Source organism: Spermophilus citellus, assembly GCF_964194105.1.
Source record: "Spermophilus citellus genome assembly, chromosome: 1".
Lineage (NCBI taxonomy): Eukaryota > Metazoa > Chordata > Mammalia > Rodentia > Sciuridae > Spermophilus > Spermophilus citellus.
In genome coordinates, this window is record NC_138182.1 from 279,391,796 (window position 1) to 279,409,894 (window position 18,099).

An 18,099-nucleotide genomic window follows, 5' to 3' on the forward strand; every position below is an offset into this window, starting at 1 on the left:
TTGTTCTTGCAGAGGTCCCCCCTTTAGCTTCAGAACCCCAAGTATTAAATACGATGCAGCCACCTGTTACAGAGCTGTGGCCTTCTGGGAAACCAAGGCAGCAGGAAGACCCCCTTCAAACCCCGATTCTTGTGATCAGGTGGGGGTCAGCTCAGTGGGCCCATTTTATGAAATTATTCTCTTAACCTCATGTTCCCTCCATGAGGGAGCCACCATGTCTATCTCCTCACAGACCAGTGTCACTTGCCCCCAGGTATCCCAGGATGAGCAGAGATGACCTTGATTTTGCTTTCATCAGTTTTTGAGAAGGTCAAGGGATTTTTCAGGGAGGGAACTCTTCCTTTCCCTTCGGCTGTGACTTCTCTAAAGTACTTGTGCCTCTGGTTCTGGTGTTAAGCACCCACTTCCTCTCTGGCTGAGAGCTCCCAGGATCAGGAAGCTCGGTGGCTCACAGCTCCACCTCTCAGGGGCTCAGCAGGGATTTGTACACAGAAGATAAATAGTCTGACCAACAGGATTCAGTGAATCAGTGAAAAGAGAGGTGCATTGGGGGCAAGCAGCCCCTGCGCTGGGGCTGAGGGACCCTGCACATGTGAACAACGTGCAGAAAGGTAAACAGGTTTGCTGAGAAGGGGCTTGGCCGCTGGCAAAGAAGACTTGGTGCCTGCCATCAGAGTTCCCAGGGAGTCCTACCCTTAACCATCCCCAGGCATGGATTCTGAGGCACCTTCACTGAAAACTCAAACAGGCCAGGCCCAGGATCAGGTGGTGGAATACTAAATTCTCAGGTGTTTGGGTTAAGGAAGATGGTGGGGCACTGCATCAGGGTACAGAAGACCTGCATGCAACACGGATGGCCCACGGGGGGGGGGGGCAGGACTGTCCCCAACAGAACACCCTGCTGCTGCTCCTTCCCTCCTCCTCTCTGCACCAGCTGGGCTACTGGGTTGCTACCAACCATTCCAGCTCCCACAAAAAATAGACCTTTTGGATTCACTTCTTCGCCTCCAAGTTCAACTTTTGCTCTGCTTTTGGTAGCGGCTCACTCCCCGGGTCCAACAGGAAATGAGTGGCTGGAGGGTTAGATGTGTGAGGGACTGACATGATGATCATCCAAGGAGCTGCAGCAGGGATACCCTATCAGGAACAGAAGCTCTCTCAGCCCTGGCCCTGGGCCACCTGGAGAGAAGCTTGGTGGGCTTAGTGATTTCAGCCCCACAAATCATCCCACGTGGACGGTCGTTTCTTCTGCCTTCCTTGAGAGCAGTTTCTGATGATGTTGACAACTCAACCTTTAAATCAAACTGCGTTGTTTTTAAACATGGATTCTTCATTATCAGTACAGGTTGAATATGTTTTGTTCAAAATGCTTGGGACCAGAGTATTTCATATTTCTGGATACACACACACACACACACACACAGTGGTATATACCCAGAAATATGAAATACTCTGGCCCTGGCCCCAAGACAGACAGATAGATAGATAGATAGATAGATAGATAGATAGATAGATAGATATGGTATATCTTGGAGATAGGACTCCAGTCCAAACATGAAACTTATTTATGTTTTATATATACTTTACACATATAGCCTGAAGGTAATTTTATGTAATATTTTGAATAATCATCTGTTTTGACTGCAACCTATCACTTGAGATCAGGTATGGAACATTTCACCTTTGGTATAATGTCAACACTGAAAAAGTGTTTGATTTTGGAGCATTTCAGATTTTTGAATTTTGGGGTTAAGGATGCTAAAGCAAAAAAGGGGGAGGGGAGGAGAAATGGAGAGAGGGAAGGAGGGGAAAGAGAAAGAAAGCAAGACTGGTCTTCATTCTTAAAACTGCCATGTACACCTCAGGCAGATCCTGTCTCTACCAGGGAAGATGGTCCCAGAAGTAATTTTTAAACACCTGCCTCTAAGCCACACCTCTCACCAGTTGTCACAGAGTGAGGCAAAGTGATAAGTTCAAGAGCAAAAATCACCAAAAACTCTCAAGAGGCCACGCAGAGATATTGGGCCCAGGTGGAGCCGTGTCTTTGTGGCCTTAACTGCTCTTGAAAAGGCAGACATGGTTTGGAATGAGATGCAAAAAGACCACCCTTCTCATTTCTTCATCTAGCAAGTGCCCCAGCCTCACCTCGGGAAATGATCAGCCTCAAGGAAAGGAAGACGGACTACGAGTCCACCAGCAGCAACGCCACCTACCACGGAGCTCAAGGAGAGCACACTTCCAGGAAAGACACCATGACAGGTGGGTGCCCTCGGACCTCCTCCTCAGAGCAGGTGACTGAGGGGCAGGGAGGGGCTGGACCTCGGCCACACGCCAGGCTTTGCCACTCAGGAAGACGAAGTGGCTGTTGGGTCACTGGAGATCTTGATGGCCGTGATTCCCAGAAATGGGAACTGAGGAGATCAACCAAAGATATAAAAACTGCGCATCTTAGAGCTGGGAAGCACTAAGAGAAAATGTCCTCTACCCACTTTTACTCTCACTGTCTCCTTCTCAGCTTCCCAGCTTATCATGTCCCCTCCAATTAGAAGGGAGAGTCAACATCTGCTTCTTCTTTGTGGGCACAACCCTGGTGAGAGAGATTCCAAGATGCTGGCTGCTCTATGGCTCTACTTGCCTGTTAGGAAAGGAGGGGAGGGAAGGAGCATGGAACAGAGGGCAGGGGAGAGGATTGACTTCAGAGAATCCCCCAGAACTCCTGTGAGGCCTGCCCCATTCCATGGCGGATTGCCAGGAAGCTTCATTAGAGCCCACTCCTGGATATACCCAAAGGGCTTAAAATCAGTATACGACACTGACACAGCCACATCAATGTTTATAGCAGCTCAACTCACAGTAGCTAAGCTGTGGAACCAACCTGGGTGTCCTTCAACAGATGATGGGTAAAGAAACTGTGGTATATCTACACAATGGAGTATGACTCAGCCTTCTCCAGGGTTTCCATAAATCTCCTTTCCACTGGTCCTCCTTTAAGAAGCAGGATAAAGAATATTATTAGAGAGGGGTTTATACTTTAAAAGCAGAACCTAACTTTCAGAGCTGAGAGACTCTAACAGGGGACCTACATGCTTCTTTTCCACACAGACATGGAGATGGGTCCCTCTGAAAATCAGTCGTGAGCAACAGGGCTTTCAGAGAGCATGGTTATATTAGATCATTCATAAAACTGGATGCAGAGGATGCAATTCTAAACAGACACTGAGACCCTGTTATCAGAGAAATCTTGAAAGCATAGGGCACATTTCTCTGATATTATTTACATGCAGACCTGCAGGGAAGCAGAATAGACAAATTGAATGATTTATTAAAATGTTCTCTAAACCCAGGACAGCTAAGATGAATTTTCCTAATAGCAAATGTATTTACCCCAGTGGCTATCTTTTCCACATTAACTCTGTACAGCCGCATAAAGAAAAGCATAATAAACAGATGTTTTCATCCCCACTCGGAGGTCCACGTTCTGCCTCCTCGAGCAGACCCTCCCAGGGATACACCCTGTTTACTCCTGAAATTTCCTTTGGGTGGGATGACCAAGATCATTACAAGGCCATAGCTTATTATTCTCCTTCTCTGTTCTTCCCCATAAATGTTGCCCCTGTCATAAACGAACATGAACAAAGAAAGCTGTGAATCTGAATGTTGAGTCCCTGGAGTGGAGATGTTCAGTGGAGAATCCAAGTGGTGCCAACCAGTCTGCATTAGTAGTGGCACCTAGTTCACCTGACCCATTCAGTTTGCAATGATTATTGCACCAGGTGGCCACATGGCCAGAAGTCTGGGACAACAAATTGAGATGATGTTTCTAAGAATAATTGTGAGATTGATTGTAGTATTATCATTTAAGTTTAGTGTTGCTTTTTAACTCTCTGGCCCAGTAGAATCACTCAGAAGGCTTTTGAAGGTGGGTGTGATCACACTGGAATAGTTCCAATGGTATATGATGGTGCCCTGACCGCCTAATAAGATAAAACATAAAATCTGGTGTTTCCCACATTCAGCCTTCCTAGGAAATGGCGAGGGTCTGGACAACTCTGGTATTGAGTTTTACACACGTAAATCTTCAAACTTACTTAAAGGCTTGCTCTAACTTACTTAAAAATGCAATTCAAAACTACACGATCAATCACATAGCAAGCCCATAACACCAAGACCTTTATTGAATGTGTGTAGACAGGGGAAGCTTCTCGGAAGCCAATAGGCGCGATGTAAAATCTAGTTGTTGGCATCACAAAAATGCTGGTGGTGGTGACTGAGAGAACATGGTCATATTAGATCATTCGTAAAACTGGATGCAGAGGATGCAATTCTAAACAGACACTGAGAAGGGAGGGTGGTGGGAGTGGGGAGGTGGTTTGGTGATGAGGTGAGGATGGGTAATGAGGGTGGTGGAGGGGATGGTGTTGGCAAGGCTTGTTTAGGTGAAGGTGGTGGACATATTAGTAGAGATGATGGTCTTGGTGGGAGGCAGTCTGTGGTGTTGGTAGTAAGGCTGCTGGTGGTGTTTATCCTATTATATAGACGAGTGAATAAGTCCTCAGCCCAGCCGGGTGGGAGCCAGTATTCCAGACAGGAATAGAAGCTGCCAAGCTCTTCTCTGGAGCCCTTTGGCCAATGCCTATAATTCAAGTATTTACCTATGAAATCTGAATTTTTCTGTGTGACCTCCACACCAAAAGTAGTATTTTCTTTTTCTCATTCAAGAATAAATCCAAGGGTACTGGGGATGTAGCTTCGTGGTAGAGCACTTGCCTGGCATGTGCAGTGCCCTGGGTTCAATTCCCAGGACCACACCAAAAAAAAAATTGTAATTTAAAAATCAATAACAAAAAAAGAATAAATGCCAGGGACATGTAATTTTCAGTGCGGGGAGGGAGGGAAGGTCAGCAGCTCCTTGGTCCAGCTGTCAGCTAAAGCCAGGCCTCTGGGCTTTGTTCCAGACTCCCCCACCACCTTTCTGGGTTCATTTTCTCACTGAGATGAAGTCCCTTCAAGTATCTTCTATCCTGGGTTCCTCTGCCACTGAGGAGCCCAGGACCCTGCTCAGCTGTTCACTGAGGCGAGCAAGACTCTGCTTCTCACAGTCCCGGCTGCTGGAGAGCAACCTCTGGTGTGGAGCAACCTCGGGCAGGGATGCTGGTCCCTCAGCTCCTCGCCTGACTTTGAAGTGGATCCGGGGATTCTGCCCTCCCACCTGAGCGTCCCAAATGGCGCTTCATCAGATGGTCTGGGCTGATTCTCCCCGGTTCTCGCTTCCACCTTTTAAAGCCTCTCATCTTCCATAGGTTGATTCCGTCGGAAGCTGGGTGTTTAGGGGATGATACAAAAAAAAAAAAAAAAAGAAAGGCGTTTGTTTAAGTCAGTTTTGCTTCGCTGTGACCAAAGACCTGGCAAGAACGATGCAGAGGAGGAAAAGTTTATTTTGTCTCCCTGTTTCAGAGGTTGGGTCTGTGGTTGGCCGACTTGATGGCTCTGGACCTACCATGAGGCAGGACATCGAGGTGGAAGGTGTGGCTGAGAAAGCAGCTGAGGATATGGCACTTAGGAAGGAGAGAGACAGACAGACAGACAGACAGACAGCTCTGCTCACCAGGGACAAAATAGAAACCCCAAAGCCTGCCCCGGTGACTCATCTCCTCCAGCCTCCCCCATACCTCCTAGTCCCTTTCAGTTAATCCCTGTGAGGGGTTCATGTGTGATTAGGTTCGGGCTCTCATTATCCAGAATTTTACCTCTGAACGTCCTTGCACGGGTGCAGGTGGTGGAGATGAGCCTCTGGGGCCACTTCCTCTGTGAACTAGCCCCGCATGTCCCTGTGAGTCCACTCAGTTCAGACATACCAGGACAGAGCTCCTGGAGACCTCTGCTTCCTGAGGGCCTTTCAGCCACACAGTCCCGTCTCAACAGGGAGTGGGCCAAGAGTGGAGCAGAACTTCCAGGAGGGATAGCTTTCACTCAGAAACCACAAGTCTAATAGGAAGGGAGGCCGCGGCTCGGCCAGTACAGAGGCTTTGTCCTCCCCTCTGCCCTGCCCAGGCCTCTTAGTTGAATCAACAGAAAGAACTCAGTGTCAGTTTGGAGGGACGTTTTCTGTCGGGAATCAGGGCTCTGACGGTGCTGTCCCGTGGTTTGTGCCTCCCTTCATCCATTCAGCAGATTGAGCCCTTACTCTGGGAGTGTCCACTGAGGCCACACGCTGTGCCAGGCTCCGGGGGCGTGGACGATGGTGAGAACACCTACTGTCTCTATCCCATGGGCTTCTGCGCTGGTGGGCACAGGCAGGCAATGTGCGAGGTCATCAGGGGACAGTCACCAGCAGGGTCACTGCAGATGTTGAGAGGCATGAAGGGACTCCCTCACTGGAGCAGTGAGACGGGGGACGCCAGGTGGGAGGGTCCTTACCTGCCCTGGGCAACAGCTGACACCTAAATAGCAAGAGGCAGCCGGAGTCTGGGGGAGGTAATTCCTAGAGGAAGATGGAGTACCGTCTCCCCGAAGCTGAACAAGCTGGGCTCACTGGACTGAGCCAGGAGGGCCGGGCAGCCAGGGCTGCGTTACTAGAGAAGGGAGAGATGCCGCAGGAGGTCAGCTGGGGAAGATCATGCGGACCTCGTGGACCAGGAAGGAGAGCATCTCGAGTGGAGAGCACTGGGGTATGGATAAGCAGAGGGAGTGACATAATCAATCTGCCTAACAGAGGTCTCCCTGGGGGCTGGGAGGAGCAGACTGGGGGACAGGAAGCTGGGCCATCAGGGGATTTAGTGTCCAGGGAGAGAGGAGTGATGTGCATTCACCCAGAGAGGACAGCAGAGTTGTCTTTGAAGTTGAAAGCAGAATTTTCCAAGAGGAGGTTACTGCACAGTTACCATGTGCCTATAGGTAACCATCACGGGTGACAATGAACTTGAACCTGGATAGGCTGTACAGGGCTGGGCCTACATACAGCAGCCTGGTCTCTGAGAGAGCAGGTGTCGTGCAATGGATTTCATTATCCCTTGGACCCTGGTGTTAGACCAGGATGCAAGAAAAGACCACTGACTCCAATTAAAATCAAATTAAAGCAAGCTTATTATTTCGACTGGCCAGGCTGCCTTTCCCACCCAAAACGGCGGGAACAAGACAGCAGCCGCAGCTTTCCTGCAGCCCAGCTTTATAGCCCAGAAAGTTACACAAAGGGGGGTTACAGATGACAGAACTCTGACGAGCATCACACTAATGGTAGTTTACATTTTTGCTGGCCCCGACATCAGAATTTATGAAGGTCATTAGAGCCTCAGAGAGGGTCATTATCTGGCCAGGGAAGGCCAAGATTTGTGAGGCCTCACTAAAGTTTCAGAGAGGGCTGCTGTCTGGTCAGAGAGCCAGGCATGGGTGAGTTCAAGGCACGGGCAGGCATTCAAAGCAGGTTCAGAATTTGCAGTAATTTATAGTAAAGCCGAAATTAGCTTTTCATGGCTTTGTGGTGAGATGGCTCCCAATTTTAAGAAAAGTTCAGGTTGCATCTATCACTGGAAACAAAGGCCAAGCCCTTCTTATTTCCAGAGTATTCTATGTCCCACTGACACTTGACAGACGGACTTTGTTGAGCTTTCTTCCACCGTGATCCTTCATCAGCTGCACCCTGATGGTAGTGCCTGAGCCCCTCCTGGAGGCCTGTGGCATGCGCCTCAGGGTTCTGGGTAAAGAGGAGGCACCGTCACCCACTCTCAGCCTGTGGAAGCTGCTGGCAGCTGGAGGGGGTCTTCCTCCTTCCTTTTGGCCACACCACATGTGGGTGAGAAGCCAGGGGGACCCTATCTCTGCACCTACCAGGATTCAAAGCCACAGCCCCCCAGATGCACAGGGGACATTCAGGTGGCACCGTCAATTGGTCCTTTGGGCTGTGGAGAAATGAACTGTCTGGATGATGACCGAGCACTTCTGTGAGCTCAAATTAGAAATGTTATTCTTGTCATTCTTCAGCTAAAAACTAAGCTGCTGATACAGACTGCATGCTCCAGTGCAGGCGACGAGCCTCTATTATCTACCCGTTCTCACCAGAAAAGAAGGCAATAAAGCTCTCGAGGTGGCCATGTGTCTGCTGCACCTGCGCTGACCCTGTCTGTGCGGTGAGCAGTGTTGCCCGGGGTGTTGACCGCACCACTGCGCTCTTTCTGCATCTCTCCATGTAAAATGAGGTCCAGGCGCAAAGCATCTCTCCTACTTGGAACGGTTCTTAGGATGCCCAGCTCTGTCAGGGTGAAACTGGCCTCGAGAGCCATCATTCCTCGCTTGAAATCCTGCTTTCTTCGCTAACACTTTTGTTTTCCTTTTGTTTGTAGCTCAAAACACTGGGATTTCCACCTTGTATAGGAATTCGTACGGTGCACCCACCGAGGACATCAAACACAACCAGGTGAGTAAAGGCAGCACCTTTCTGTGCGTTTTTTCCATTTGACTCATGGAAAGTAACCTGGGATTTTTAAGACTTTAACTTTCACCTCACATCATCAGAGACCGGGAGAGATGTCCCCTGATGTCCTCTCTCACACCTGCCACAGCATACAGGTGGGTGGCCAGCGGCAGTGCTCAGAACAGCCTCAGATCCTAAAACTACTTGGGATTTCATGGAAGCTGCTTCCTGACCTGCTGGCAAAGCAAGTTCTCCACCGTGGTGGTGCTGGGCTTGGATGTGGTTTGTCCCCAGGGTTCGTGTGTAGGAGGCTGGGTCCTCTGGATGGCGGCATTGAGATGGTGGGGCCTTAAGAGGTAGAGCCTAATGGAAAGTCATTGAGACCCTCAGAAGTGATTAAAGTGGTTCTCATGGGATCTGAAGTTAGTTCTCTCAAGAGCAAGTTGTTTTAAACAAAGCCATCTCCTCCTTGGGCTTCCTGTTTCTTCACGTGATCCCTCTAACACATGTTCTCCAACCATTGTCATACTATCCACCATGTGGTCCTCACCAGAGCCAGGCCAGTACCAACAACATGCCCCTGAGCCTCCAGAACTGTGAGATAAATAAACCTCTTTTCTTTGTAACATTACCCAGCTTCAGGTGTTTCATTACAGTAACAGACACCAGACTAATATAGATATAAAGCTAAAAGAAAGTCCCCAGTAGATAAGTGTAAGGTGTCATTGGCTAAACAGAAACTGCCTAATTTCTGGGCAGGAATTGAATAGCTCCTGTAACAGAGCCAACTCTAATTAGGAAGAAAACATTCATTACACATGCTAGTTACCAATAACACAGAAACATCAAGTTCAATCTAAACAACCAAATAGAAAGCACTGAACATGCCTTGCTGAGCAAAGTCTAGTTGAGGAACAGCATAATCTGCATCACCTGGGAGCTCATTACAAGTGCAGAACAGGGTCTTCTCTGGTGCCTTAACCCATTCCGGATCTTCTGCAGGAGAGCTACATTCTAATAAGATGCCCCAGTGATTTGTGTGAACATTCCTTGTTTTAGGAGCTCTGAATCATAGACCCTGAACTAATATGAATCTGTAGGTGTTTGTTTTTTTTTCAGCAAACATTCATTGAAACATTCATTTTTTTCTGGGGTTCTGCAGGAGCTAAGAAAGCAAAGGGGCAAAGCTTGTGCCTCGTATTTAATTGACAATCTCTCTCTCCCTCCCTTGGTGGGCATCACAGCAAGACCGACCCCCCCCAAAGCTGGTTGCTCTTAAGAACTGTCAACAGGAACTGTTTCTGCTTGTGTCTTATGTTCCTGCCATACTTCGGGAAAGTTGAGTTAAGAAGATAAACCTGAAAGCCATGTACCAGTAACCAGATAAAGGAAGCATGGAAGGGAAATGTGTAGGTTTGGAACAGTATCCCAGCACCCTGCAGGGTAGCATCTCCCCCTTCAAGCAGGTGCAGATGTCCTGAGCAGAACCATTTGGGTGGGAAAAGGACACCAGGCTGTCTCCTTGACCTTAAGTCATTTTTTCCTCTAATCAGCAGGAGATATGACCATCAGCAGAGGAGTTAGCCTCTCACCCTCAATTTTCCATCCAACTGCAATCATTCTGGAAGACATCTGGTGTTGTGCATGACCCCCTGGTGAATGCAATGGCCCTGCACCCTCCTGACACATTGCTAACAGCTAATCGGCCTCCCTGAAGTTCTGGTCTTTACTAAAAGCAAAGAAGCCAACAAATAAATAAATCGGTCATGAGCACTAGACGAGGTCACCAGCGTGGCTCACAATTGCACACATGCCAACGTACCTGCCTGAGCATAAAGGAAAACAGAAACAAAATGTATTGGGAATGCCGCCTCCTTCTGTGGAAAGCAACCACTTTTCTTATAGCAAATACTGCAAAATTCTGTCAGCGCAGTGAGCAGACTGTCTCTAGCTCTTAGGGAGACCTGTCGGGACGCACTAGGACACTGATTTTGCATTCGAGAGTGTAAGATTAGTCTTTAGTTCCCAGGGTACAGAGAAACTTGTCAGCAGAACCAGTGAGTTCCACACCCGCCTTCCATGGAATCCCACACTCTTGGCAATGAAAAAGCACCCTAGTGTGGCCCAGGAGTCCTGGGTGCCTCAGGATGTGGCTACAGAGGGTTCCAGAGACTGCCTGCTATCTAGACGTAGGGACAAGCCAAAACTGTCCCAAGGGACACCTTCTTAAGAATATTCTGGGCCCTTATGCCAATTAGAATTGATGGGCTAAGATGGCATCCTGCAGTGGAGGGAGCCAGTCCAGTGGAGCCTCTCTCCCCAGCACTGCCCAGACGTCCATCTCAGAGTGAAGCCTGCAGGCCACAGAGGTTCTGGTGAATGCTCCTGAACCTCCTGCCCGGACCCAGGAGGAACCTGAGCACCACAGCTCCTGACCACAGGGGGAGCCCTCCCAGAGCTGAGTCCGGTGGTCATAGCCCCGTGCCCTCGTTGTTCCTGAGCAGGGCAGCAAAGGGAGGGGGCAGTTGGGCTGTCCGTCAAATTCTAATACGAAGCAGCATTTTAAAAATATCCACCAGAGAGCTCTTTCCCCCTAAAAATCATTATCACACTCCAGTGAGCCTGCAAAACAGAATAAAATGCCGTACTTACGGGGACTCCGTTACCGGAGTGAATCTGTCTTTATGTGGAGCTTCTCCTCTTGAGGGCTCCAGTTGGGTAAGAGATGCCCTTGTAGACAGGGTCCATGATTTGGATCCTCAGGTGGGTAGGGCCAGCCCTTTCCAAGTGGAAGGCCTTCATTTTAGGAGCTTTCCTGGACAGAGTGACCTCTCCACTTTTCGCCTGAACAGTTCAACTGGGAGGAATGTTCTGGAGTTTGTTGAGGGTTAGCTCCCCTCGGCTGAGCCCTCTAAACTTCTGTGTCTCAGTCACCAGTGGGGGCTCGGGAGCCCCACAGAGGAGGCTGGAAGTAGCCAACCTTCTAGAGGAGATGAGTTCCTGTGGACCTCCGAGAGGAGGCCAAGGACTCTGAGGGCTGAGAACAGGGCAGCAGCTCTGGAGGCATGGCCAAGTCTGATGGGGGACAGGGCATCCCCCGTAACCCAGGCTTCCCATGACCCAGGGGGAGGAGCCAGCTCTGCTCTGCCCTGTGACTACCTGGACCCCACTTACAGATCAGCAAATTCAGAGCTTAAGGACTCCTGGAAGAAACAACTGATCCTGTAGAATCAAGTTGGTGGCCCCGGGGTTCACGTCTGGGGTCAGTGGGTCACAGGCACCATTGTAAGAGTTAACCACTTTTATTCTCTGGAAGTCCTGTTGAGTTTCTACCAGTCTATCCCATGCTTATAAAGAGAAATGCCTTATTTAACTTTATGTATGTGGCCGGCAGTGGGCCTTTTGTTGTAAACGAGAAGCAAAGGGATTTGTGTTGCTTGTAACAAATCCAGCATCTTGAGTTAGTTTGTGAGTGTGTGTGTGTATGTGTGTCCATGTGTCCGTGTGTCCTCAGTCCCACTGTCAGGTAGTAGTGCCCTCGGAGATGAGGAAATTGAGATTTAAGGAGGATAAGTGTTGACTTCAATCACTCAGCTAGGAAGAGGCAAAGACTCAACCTGGTTTTTCTGCCTCATTCCATTTTTCCCTCTTCTCTGCCAATTTGGTTCTCAAATTTGGGCATGAGTCAGAATTCCCCTAAGGGATGTTAAAACACTGATTTCTGAGCTCCAACCCCAGAGTTCCTAATTCAATAAGGTTTGGAGTAGGCCCAATAATTTGCCCTTTGAACAAGCTCCCAGGGAGTGATGCTGATGCTGCTGGGACCACCCTTTGCAAACCACTGAGATTACCATGTGGTCTCCTTTGTTAATACTCTGACTCTTCATATTTCCCAGTATGGAAAAGTTTGAAGAACTTTTATAGGCAGATATTTCCCTTGTGTTCAAAACAAATCCCGTTTGCTGGCTGTATGAGTCTGTTTTCTGTAGTTATAACAAAATACCTGAGTCTGAATCGTGTATAAAGAAAAGAGGTTTATTTAAATCCCAGTTTGGGAAGTTGAAAGTCCAAGACCAAGAGGCCCCATCTGTTCCAGCCTCTGGTGAGATCCCCTCAGTTGCCTTACAACCTGGCAGAGAAGCACAAAGGGAAAATGACTGCATCCAAATGAGGCCCAGCCCATGGTGTGGCTTCATTTTAAAATTCTCAACCACACAAATTTAATCTGGAAGACCAGCATTAATCTCCTCCAAGGTGGCGCCTCCATGATCCACTTGTCTCCCACTAGGCCCCACCTCTTGAGGTTCCACCAACTCAACAATACCCCACTGATGACCGAGCTTCCAGTGGTGGGACAGAGCACATCCAAACCAGAACACTGGACAATGTGGCAAGGAGCAACCACGAAGACGTCTTCTGTTCTAGTGCTAGCAGAGTTAGGAGGGCTTTGAAACCAAGCTCCATGATTTGTATTAGACATTCTACTAGGTGAGGGGAAAGTGGAGCGAAGATGGTCTTACAAGAACAGGAGTCACAATACAAGCACAAAGAGCATGGGCCCCCCAGCCCCATGTGAGCTGGCCACACCTCCCCTTCCTGGAGAGGATGCTGCCTGAGGGCAAGCCAGCCACAGTGTCAGATCCTTGGGTGAGCCAGGCTTCTCTGCACCACAGCAGACACCCACATTTAGAAATTCCCACCACTGCATAGGGTCGTCCTCCTTCCTTCATAGAATTCGGTTTATGCAAACTGCACGATATTTTTAATGCATGTATTTTTAGCTCTTTTCTGGGGTGGGCTTATATTTGAGAGCATTTCATCTGCCAAATTTTTAACACATTTAGATATTTATTTCCTTAGGGAAAATTGTAAAATTCAGCCAACATTTTTCCACTATGGATGTGTTCCACCAGCCAACATTCCTCCCTCCAGGCCAGGGAGCAATTCAGTCCCTCCAAACGCAGCAGTGCCACCCACCACCCATCCTAAGTAGTTTGTTGACCTGTGCACTCAGCACAGCCTTAGAAGGGGTTGATGTGGGACTTTATGAATAATACAGGTGAACTGAAGCAGGTAAGTGCTTCAGATAATAAGTTATACCCAACTCTCAAATGTGCCCCAACCAGAGAATGTGACAACACGTTGACCCTGGAAATGACTAAGCAGCAGATGCAGCCTCATGAGTGACTTCCCCTGAGGTCCCCCCTGTCTCCAGCAGTGCCCTCGGGAGGGAGGCCATGACCAGCACAAGACACACCTCTCCTTGGCCTATGTCCACTGACCTCCTTGCTTATCACAGGGTCTGGAATCAGCTCCATGAGGACAGCCCTCCAAGGTTGGCCACCATGACTTTGTGGAAACTCTACTGGCACAAAGAGAGCATAGACCTTAGAGTGACCAGGCATATGTTCAAATTCCAGCTCCGCAGCCTCACTCACCATGGTGTCTAGAGAAGCTACTTAATGACTCTGAATCTCAGTTTCCTCTCCTATAATTAGAGATGGATGGATGGATGGATGGATGGGTGGATGGATGGATGGATGGATGAGTGGGTGGATGGATGGATGGATGGATGGGTGGATGGATGGATGGATGATATCAATATAGGTAGACATATACATATACATTTATTGCCCTTTGAAGAGTAAACAAAACAGAATTTGTTAAATGTGGAAGATGGTGCCTACTGAATAGAAACAATAAATTCTGGTGTCCTTCTGTGTGAGTTTTCTAACCTCCCACTTGTAAGCCTTGCTATGCTCCTTTCTCGGACAGCTGCACCCAAGTGAGGTGGAGAAGGTCCACAGAGACACAGCTCTTGGTGGAGTAGCCCAGGTCACCTGTGCCTATGCACACGGTCTGTGTGGTCAGAGCAGGTGTTGTAGATTATTTCCAAATGTCCCCCTCCTCTCCAGGCTCTTGGGCTAACAATGGATTGTGCTCTATGGACTTTTGGACTTTCTTATGCATTCCGCCACCACTAACTAGACATGTGGACATTCTGAGCACTTCTGTGATGAAGCTCACTGCTTCTTAGAAGAGCAGGTCGATTACTAACATAAATCAATTACATATAAAAGAAGGAGTTTCACTTCCTTGAGAGAAGAAATATGTGCGGGCCATTAGAGACATTCACTCATACACAACGTGCTAATTGCAAATCATTATTTACTAACTGAGACCAATTTCTAGAGGGTGTTTCCATGCTGAACCTTAGTTAAATTAATAGGAAATTACCGAATGCTGGCAAGTGATCTAACTGTATTTTTAAGAGTGTTTTAATTGAAACCAGACCTCCTCCCCCGTGACTGCAGTAGCAGAGCTGGTGCATCCCTGCATTATGCACTAGCTGAGAGGGTCTCCCTTACCCCACACCTTGAGGGATCCTGCTCACCTTGGGGGCAGGGACTTGGAGAGGAACCCCAGAGCCAGTCAGAAGGGAAAGGCTCGTTCTGTCCCCAGGTAGTAAATATATTATCAGCCCATGAACACACTGGGTCTCACTCTCCCTAAAGCCAAGCAGAGGAACTGACTCTTGACTTTCATGTATCTCCTAGGCTCCTGTAATCCCTGAATGTTCCTAGGCCATACATCAAACAGTAATGTGCAGAGGGCAAAGCCTGGGGGGTATTGAGGTGGCCCAGGGGGAACCAGACAATTGTGAAGACCCCCTCCCTGCTAATCCAAGGCTTCATCACACAGCATGCTTGAGCCCACCAGTTCTTGATAGCACCAAGTTAGGGAACATTTTGTCCCTCAGAGTGCAGAGTATTTGGAGTGTGCATCTAAGGCTGTGGTCCCTGGTCACTTAGGAAGGTGTGAGGGAGTGGCCCAACCACAGGGAGGCCTCAGTCCCCTGTGTGCACACAGGAATCAGAAGCATGTTGATGATGGTCCTCTACACCGGAGGGAAGATTCCTGAGTGGCCATTAGACCTTGTGCATCTTCACGTCCCCTGGAGATTGCAGTACCTGAGTGTGATACCAGAAAATGCAGAAAAGATGAAAGTCAAGTCCATGTGTTCTCTAGCTCTGGTCTACACCACTTTAATTTTAAAAGGTTAGCTAGTAAAATGGTGTGGCCACTATGGCAGACAGTGTGATGTCTCCCTGAAAGAATTACCCTTTGGCCCACTGCCGGGTACTGACCCAGGAGAATCAGAAGCAGGGACCCATAGACCCTGGTGCACCATGATCCTTGCAGCCTAACTCCCAAGAGCCAGAAGGTGGGAGGATCCCCAGTGTCCATGGATGGAGGAAAGATGAGCCAAACATGGGTTGTCCCTATAAGGGAATCTCTTTCAACATACAAAGCAGGGACATCGGGACATCCTGGCACATGTTACAACATGAATGAACCATGAACACATTATGCTGCATGAACAGGCTGGACACACAACAACTGATCCTGTACAACTCCATTGACCAGAGCTCTGGAGCAGGGAATTCAGAGAGAGAGAGAGTAGAATGTGTGTGCCAGGGGTGAGGGAGGAGGTGGGTTGTGCTTAGTGAATGCCAGCAAGCCTGTGTGGGGTGGGGAGGAAGTTGTGGGAGGGGATGGGGGGGTGGCTGCACAACAGCCCTGAGCGGGGCACTCCAGCCTGTTCACAAGGGCCAGTTTTATGTTATGTCAACTTTACCACAATAATAATGAGAGAGAGAGGAGTACGCAGAAGGATAACGTGTGGACCCAAGAACCCATTCTGAAACTGTGATATATGTGCACGGTAGCATATTATTCAGCCACACAGAAAACCGCATCCTGTCATCTGCAGCAGCAGGGTTGGAACGGGACGATTCTGTGTTGGGTCAAAAAAGCTGACACAGAAGGGCGAGTGCCCCATGTTCTCACTCATGCCTGGAAGAGTGGATGCAGAGAGTAGAACAGTGGTCCCTGGAGACTAGGAAGGGAGAAAGAGGAGGGGCGGGAGGGAGGTGGATAACGTGCTCCAGAATCCAGTTACAGGGGAGGAATAGCACGGCGTTCTGCAACACCGCAGGGTGACCACAGGACACAGCACATTCCATATATTTTATAAAGAGGGCGGTTCAAAGGTTCCCAGCACAGATAAATGATAAATGTTGGAGGAGACAGAAAGACTCATTGCACCGATTTGATCCTGGCATGTTGTGTATCTGTACAATCATTCCAGCTCACCCATAATTATGATCAATTTAATTTTTTTTCTTAAAAAAAAACACAGGTGGCAGCCTTGGGAGAATGCTCAGGGGTGAATGCCCAGCATGGCGTGGGCTTTTCTCCGAGGCCGGGTGGAGTGGCCTGGCGGGAGGGAGCTGGTGGAAATGAGTTAACCCAGCCTGACTCTCCCCTCTGCCCTCACAGGGTTCAGCACAACCAGTCCCCCAAGAGCCCAGCAGAAAGGATTACGAGGCCTACCAGCCGTTTCAGAACTCCACGAGGAATTACGACGAGTCCTTCTTTGAGGACCAGGTCCACCACCGCCCTCCGGCCAGCGAGTACACCATGCACCTGGGCCTCAAGTCCACGGGCAACTACGTCGACTTCTACTCGGCAGCCCGTCCCTACAGCGAACTGAACTATGAAACGAGCCACTACCCGGCCTCGCCCGACTCCTGGGTGTGAGCCGGCCAGGCGCCCGGAGCAGTGCATGTGCATGCAGACACCACGAGACATTTCTCCCCACCCTGCAAATTTAGTTTGTTCAAGCCTGTTCCATAGGAAGGCTGTGATAACCAGTAAGGGAATATTAAGAGCTATTTTAGAAAGCTAAACGAATCAAACGTTAACTCGGCAATCAGTAGATCCTAAACACGACAACGGGCCACACCGTTCTAGTCTGAGCTGTAGGGCTTAAAGAGTGCTTTACGTGGAAGGCGGCAGAGGAAGGAGGGAGGAGAGGGCCGGTGGCGGGGCGTGGAGGTTAGTTAAGCACAAGACACAGAAGAGTTTACACACTTATGGGGGACGGCTTCTCACGCTTTGTTTACTCTCTTCATCCGTTGTGACTCTAGGCTTCAAGTTGCATTGGGGTTCCTCTGTATAGCAAGATGTTTCTTGCCTTTTGTTAATGCATTGTTGTAAAGTATTTGATGTACATTACAGATTAAAGAAGAAGAGCGCATTGTGTATATTACACCAATGCCACCATGTTTCCTCATCTATGGTTCTAAATATTGCTTCAATTTCAAACTTTTGAAAGATGTATGGATTTCCAGTTTTTCTTTTCTTTTCTTTCTCCCAGTATGTTTTAACAAAAAACAAAAAAAAAAAAACGAAAAAAAAAGGAAAAAAAGGAATATTTAACAGTATTGTTCGTTCTGATATGTGAATTTGTTTGTGGCAACTAACGAGGCATTCAGCAGTTCCTGACGATTAACATCCATCATTCCACTCTCCTTGTCAACAAAGTGCTTTTCCACTGCCTAAAATTTTAGATGTAGATATTTGAAATAGATTTTTTCATTTATACCAGTTTTCTTTATGATGATACAGTGTTAAAAGAAAATAAATTACAATTGATCTGTCATCCATATTTGCTAAGAATGTCTATTTCCAAGGACCTAGCTTACAAAAAAATACGCATCCTTGCTGTGCGTCTGTGAGTGTGTGGGTGTGTGTATGTCCATGTACGTAGGGAAAAAATGACCTGTGTGAGATCATATTTGGATAGAAGCGATTTCATTTGCTGTTCATTTGTGCAGACTTTGTTT

The 18,099-nt window shown here is 48.4% G+C and overlaps 1 protein-coding gene across 2 annotated transcripts in view; it reads left to right on the forward strand.

The window, feature by feature from the left end:
* CTNND2 (catenin delta 2) overlaps positions 1-17,044 on the forward strand; it is a gene marked incomplete at its 5' end in the record, with an annotated part of 876,397 nt that extends 859,353 nt beyond the window's left edge. For both annotated transcript variants that reach the window (XM_081303245.1, XM_081303246.1), the window contains 3 exons: positions 2,128-2,259; positions 8,337-8,410; positions 16,751-17,044. In XM_081303245.1, the coding sequence (XP_081159371.1) occupies positions 2,128-2,259; positions 8,337-8,410; positions 16,751-17,011 (467 nt within the window). In that variant the 3' untranslated portion in view covers positions 17,012-17,044. The remainder of the gene's footprint in view (positions 1-2,127; positions 2,260-8,336; positions 8,411-16,750) is intronic.
* Between the last annotated feature and the right edge of the window lie 1,055 nt (positions 17,045-18,099).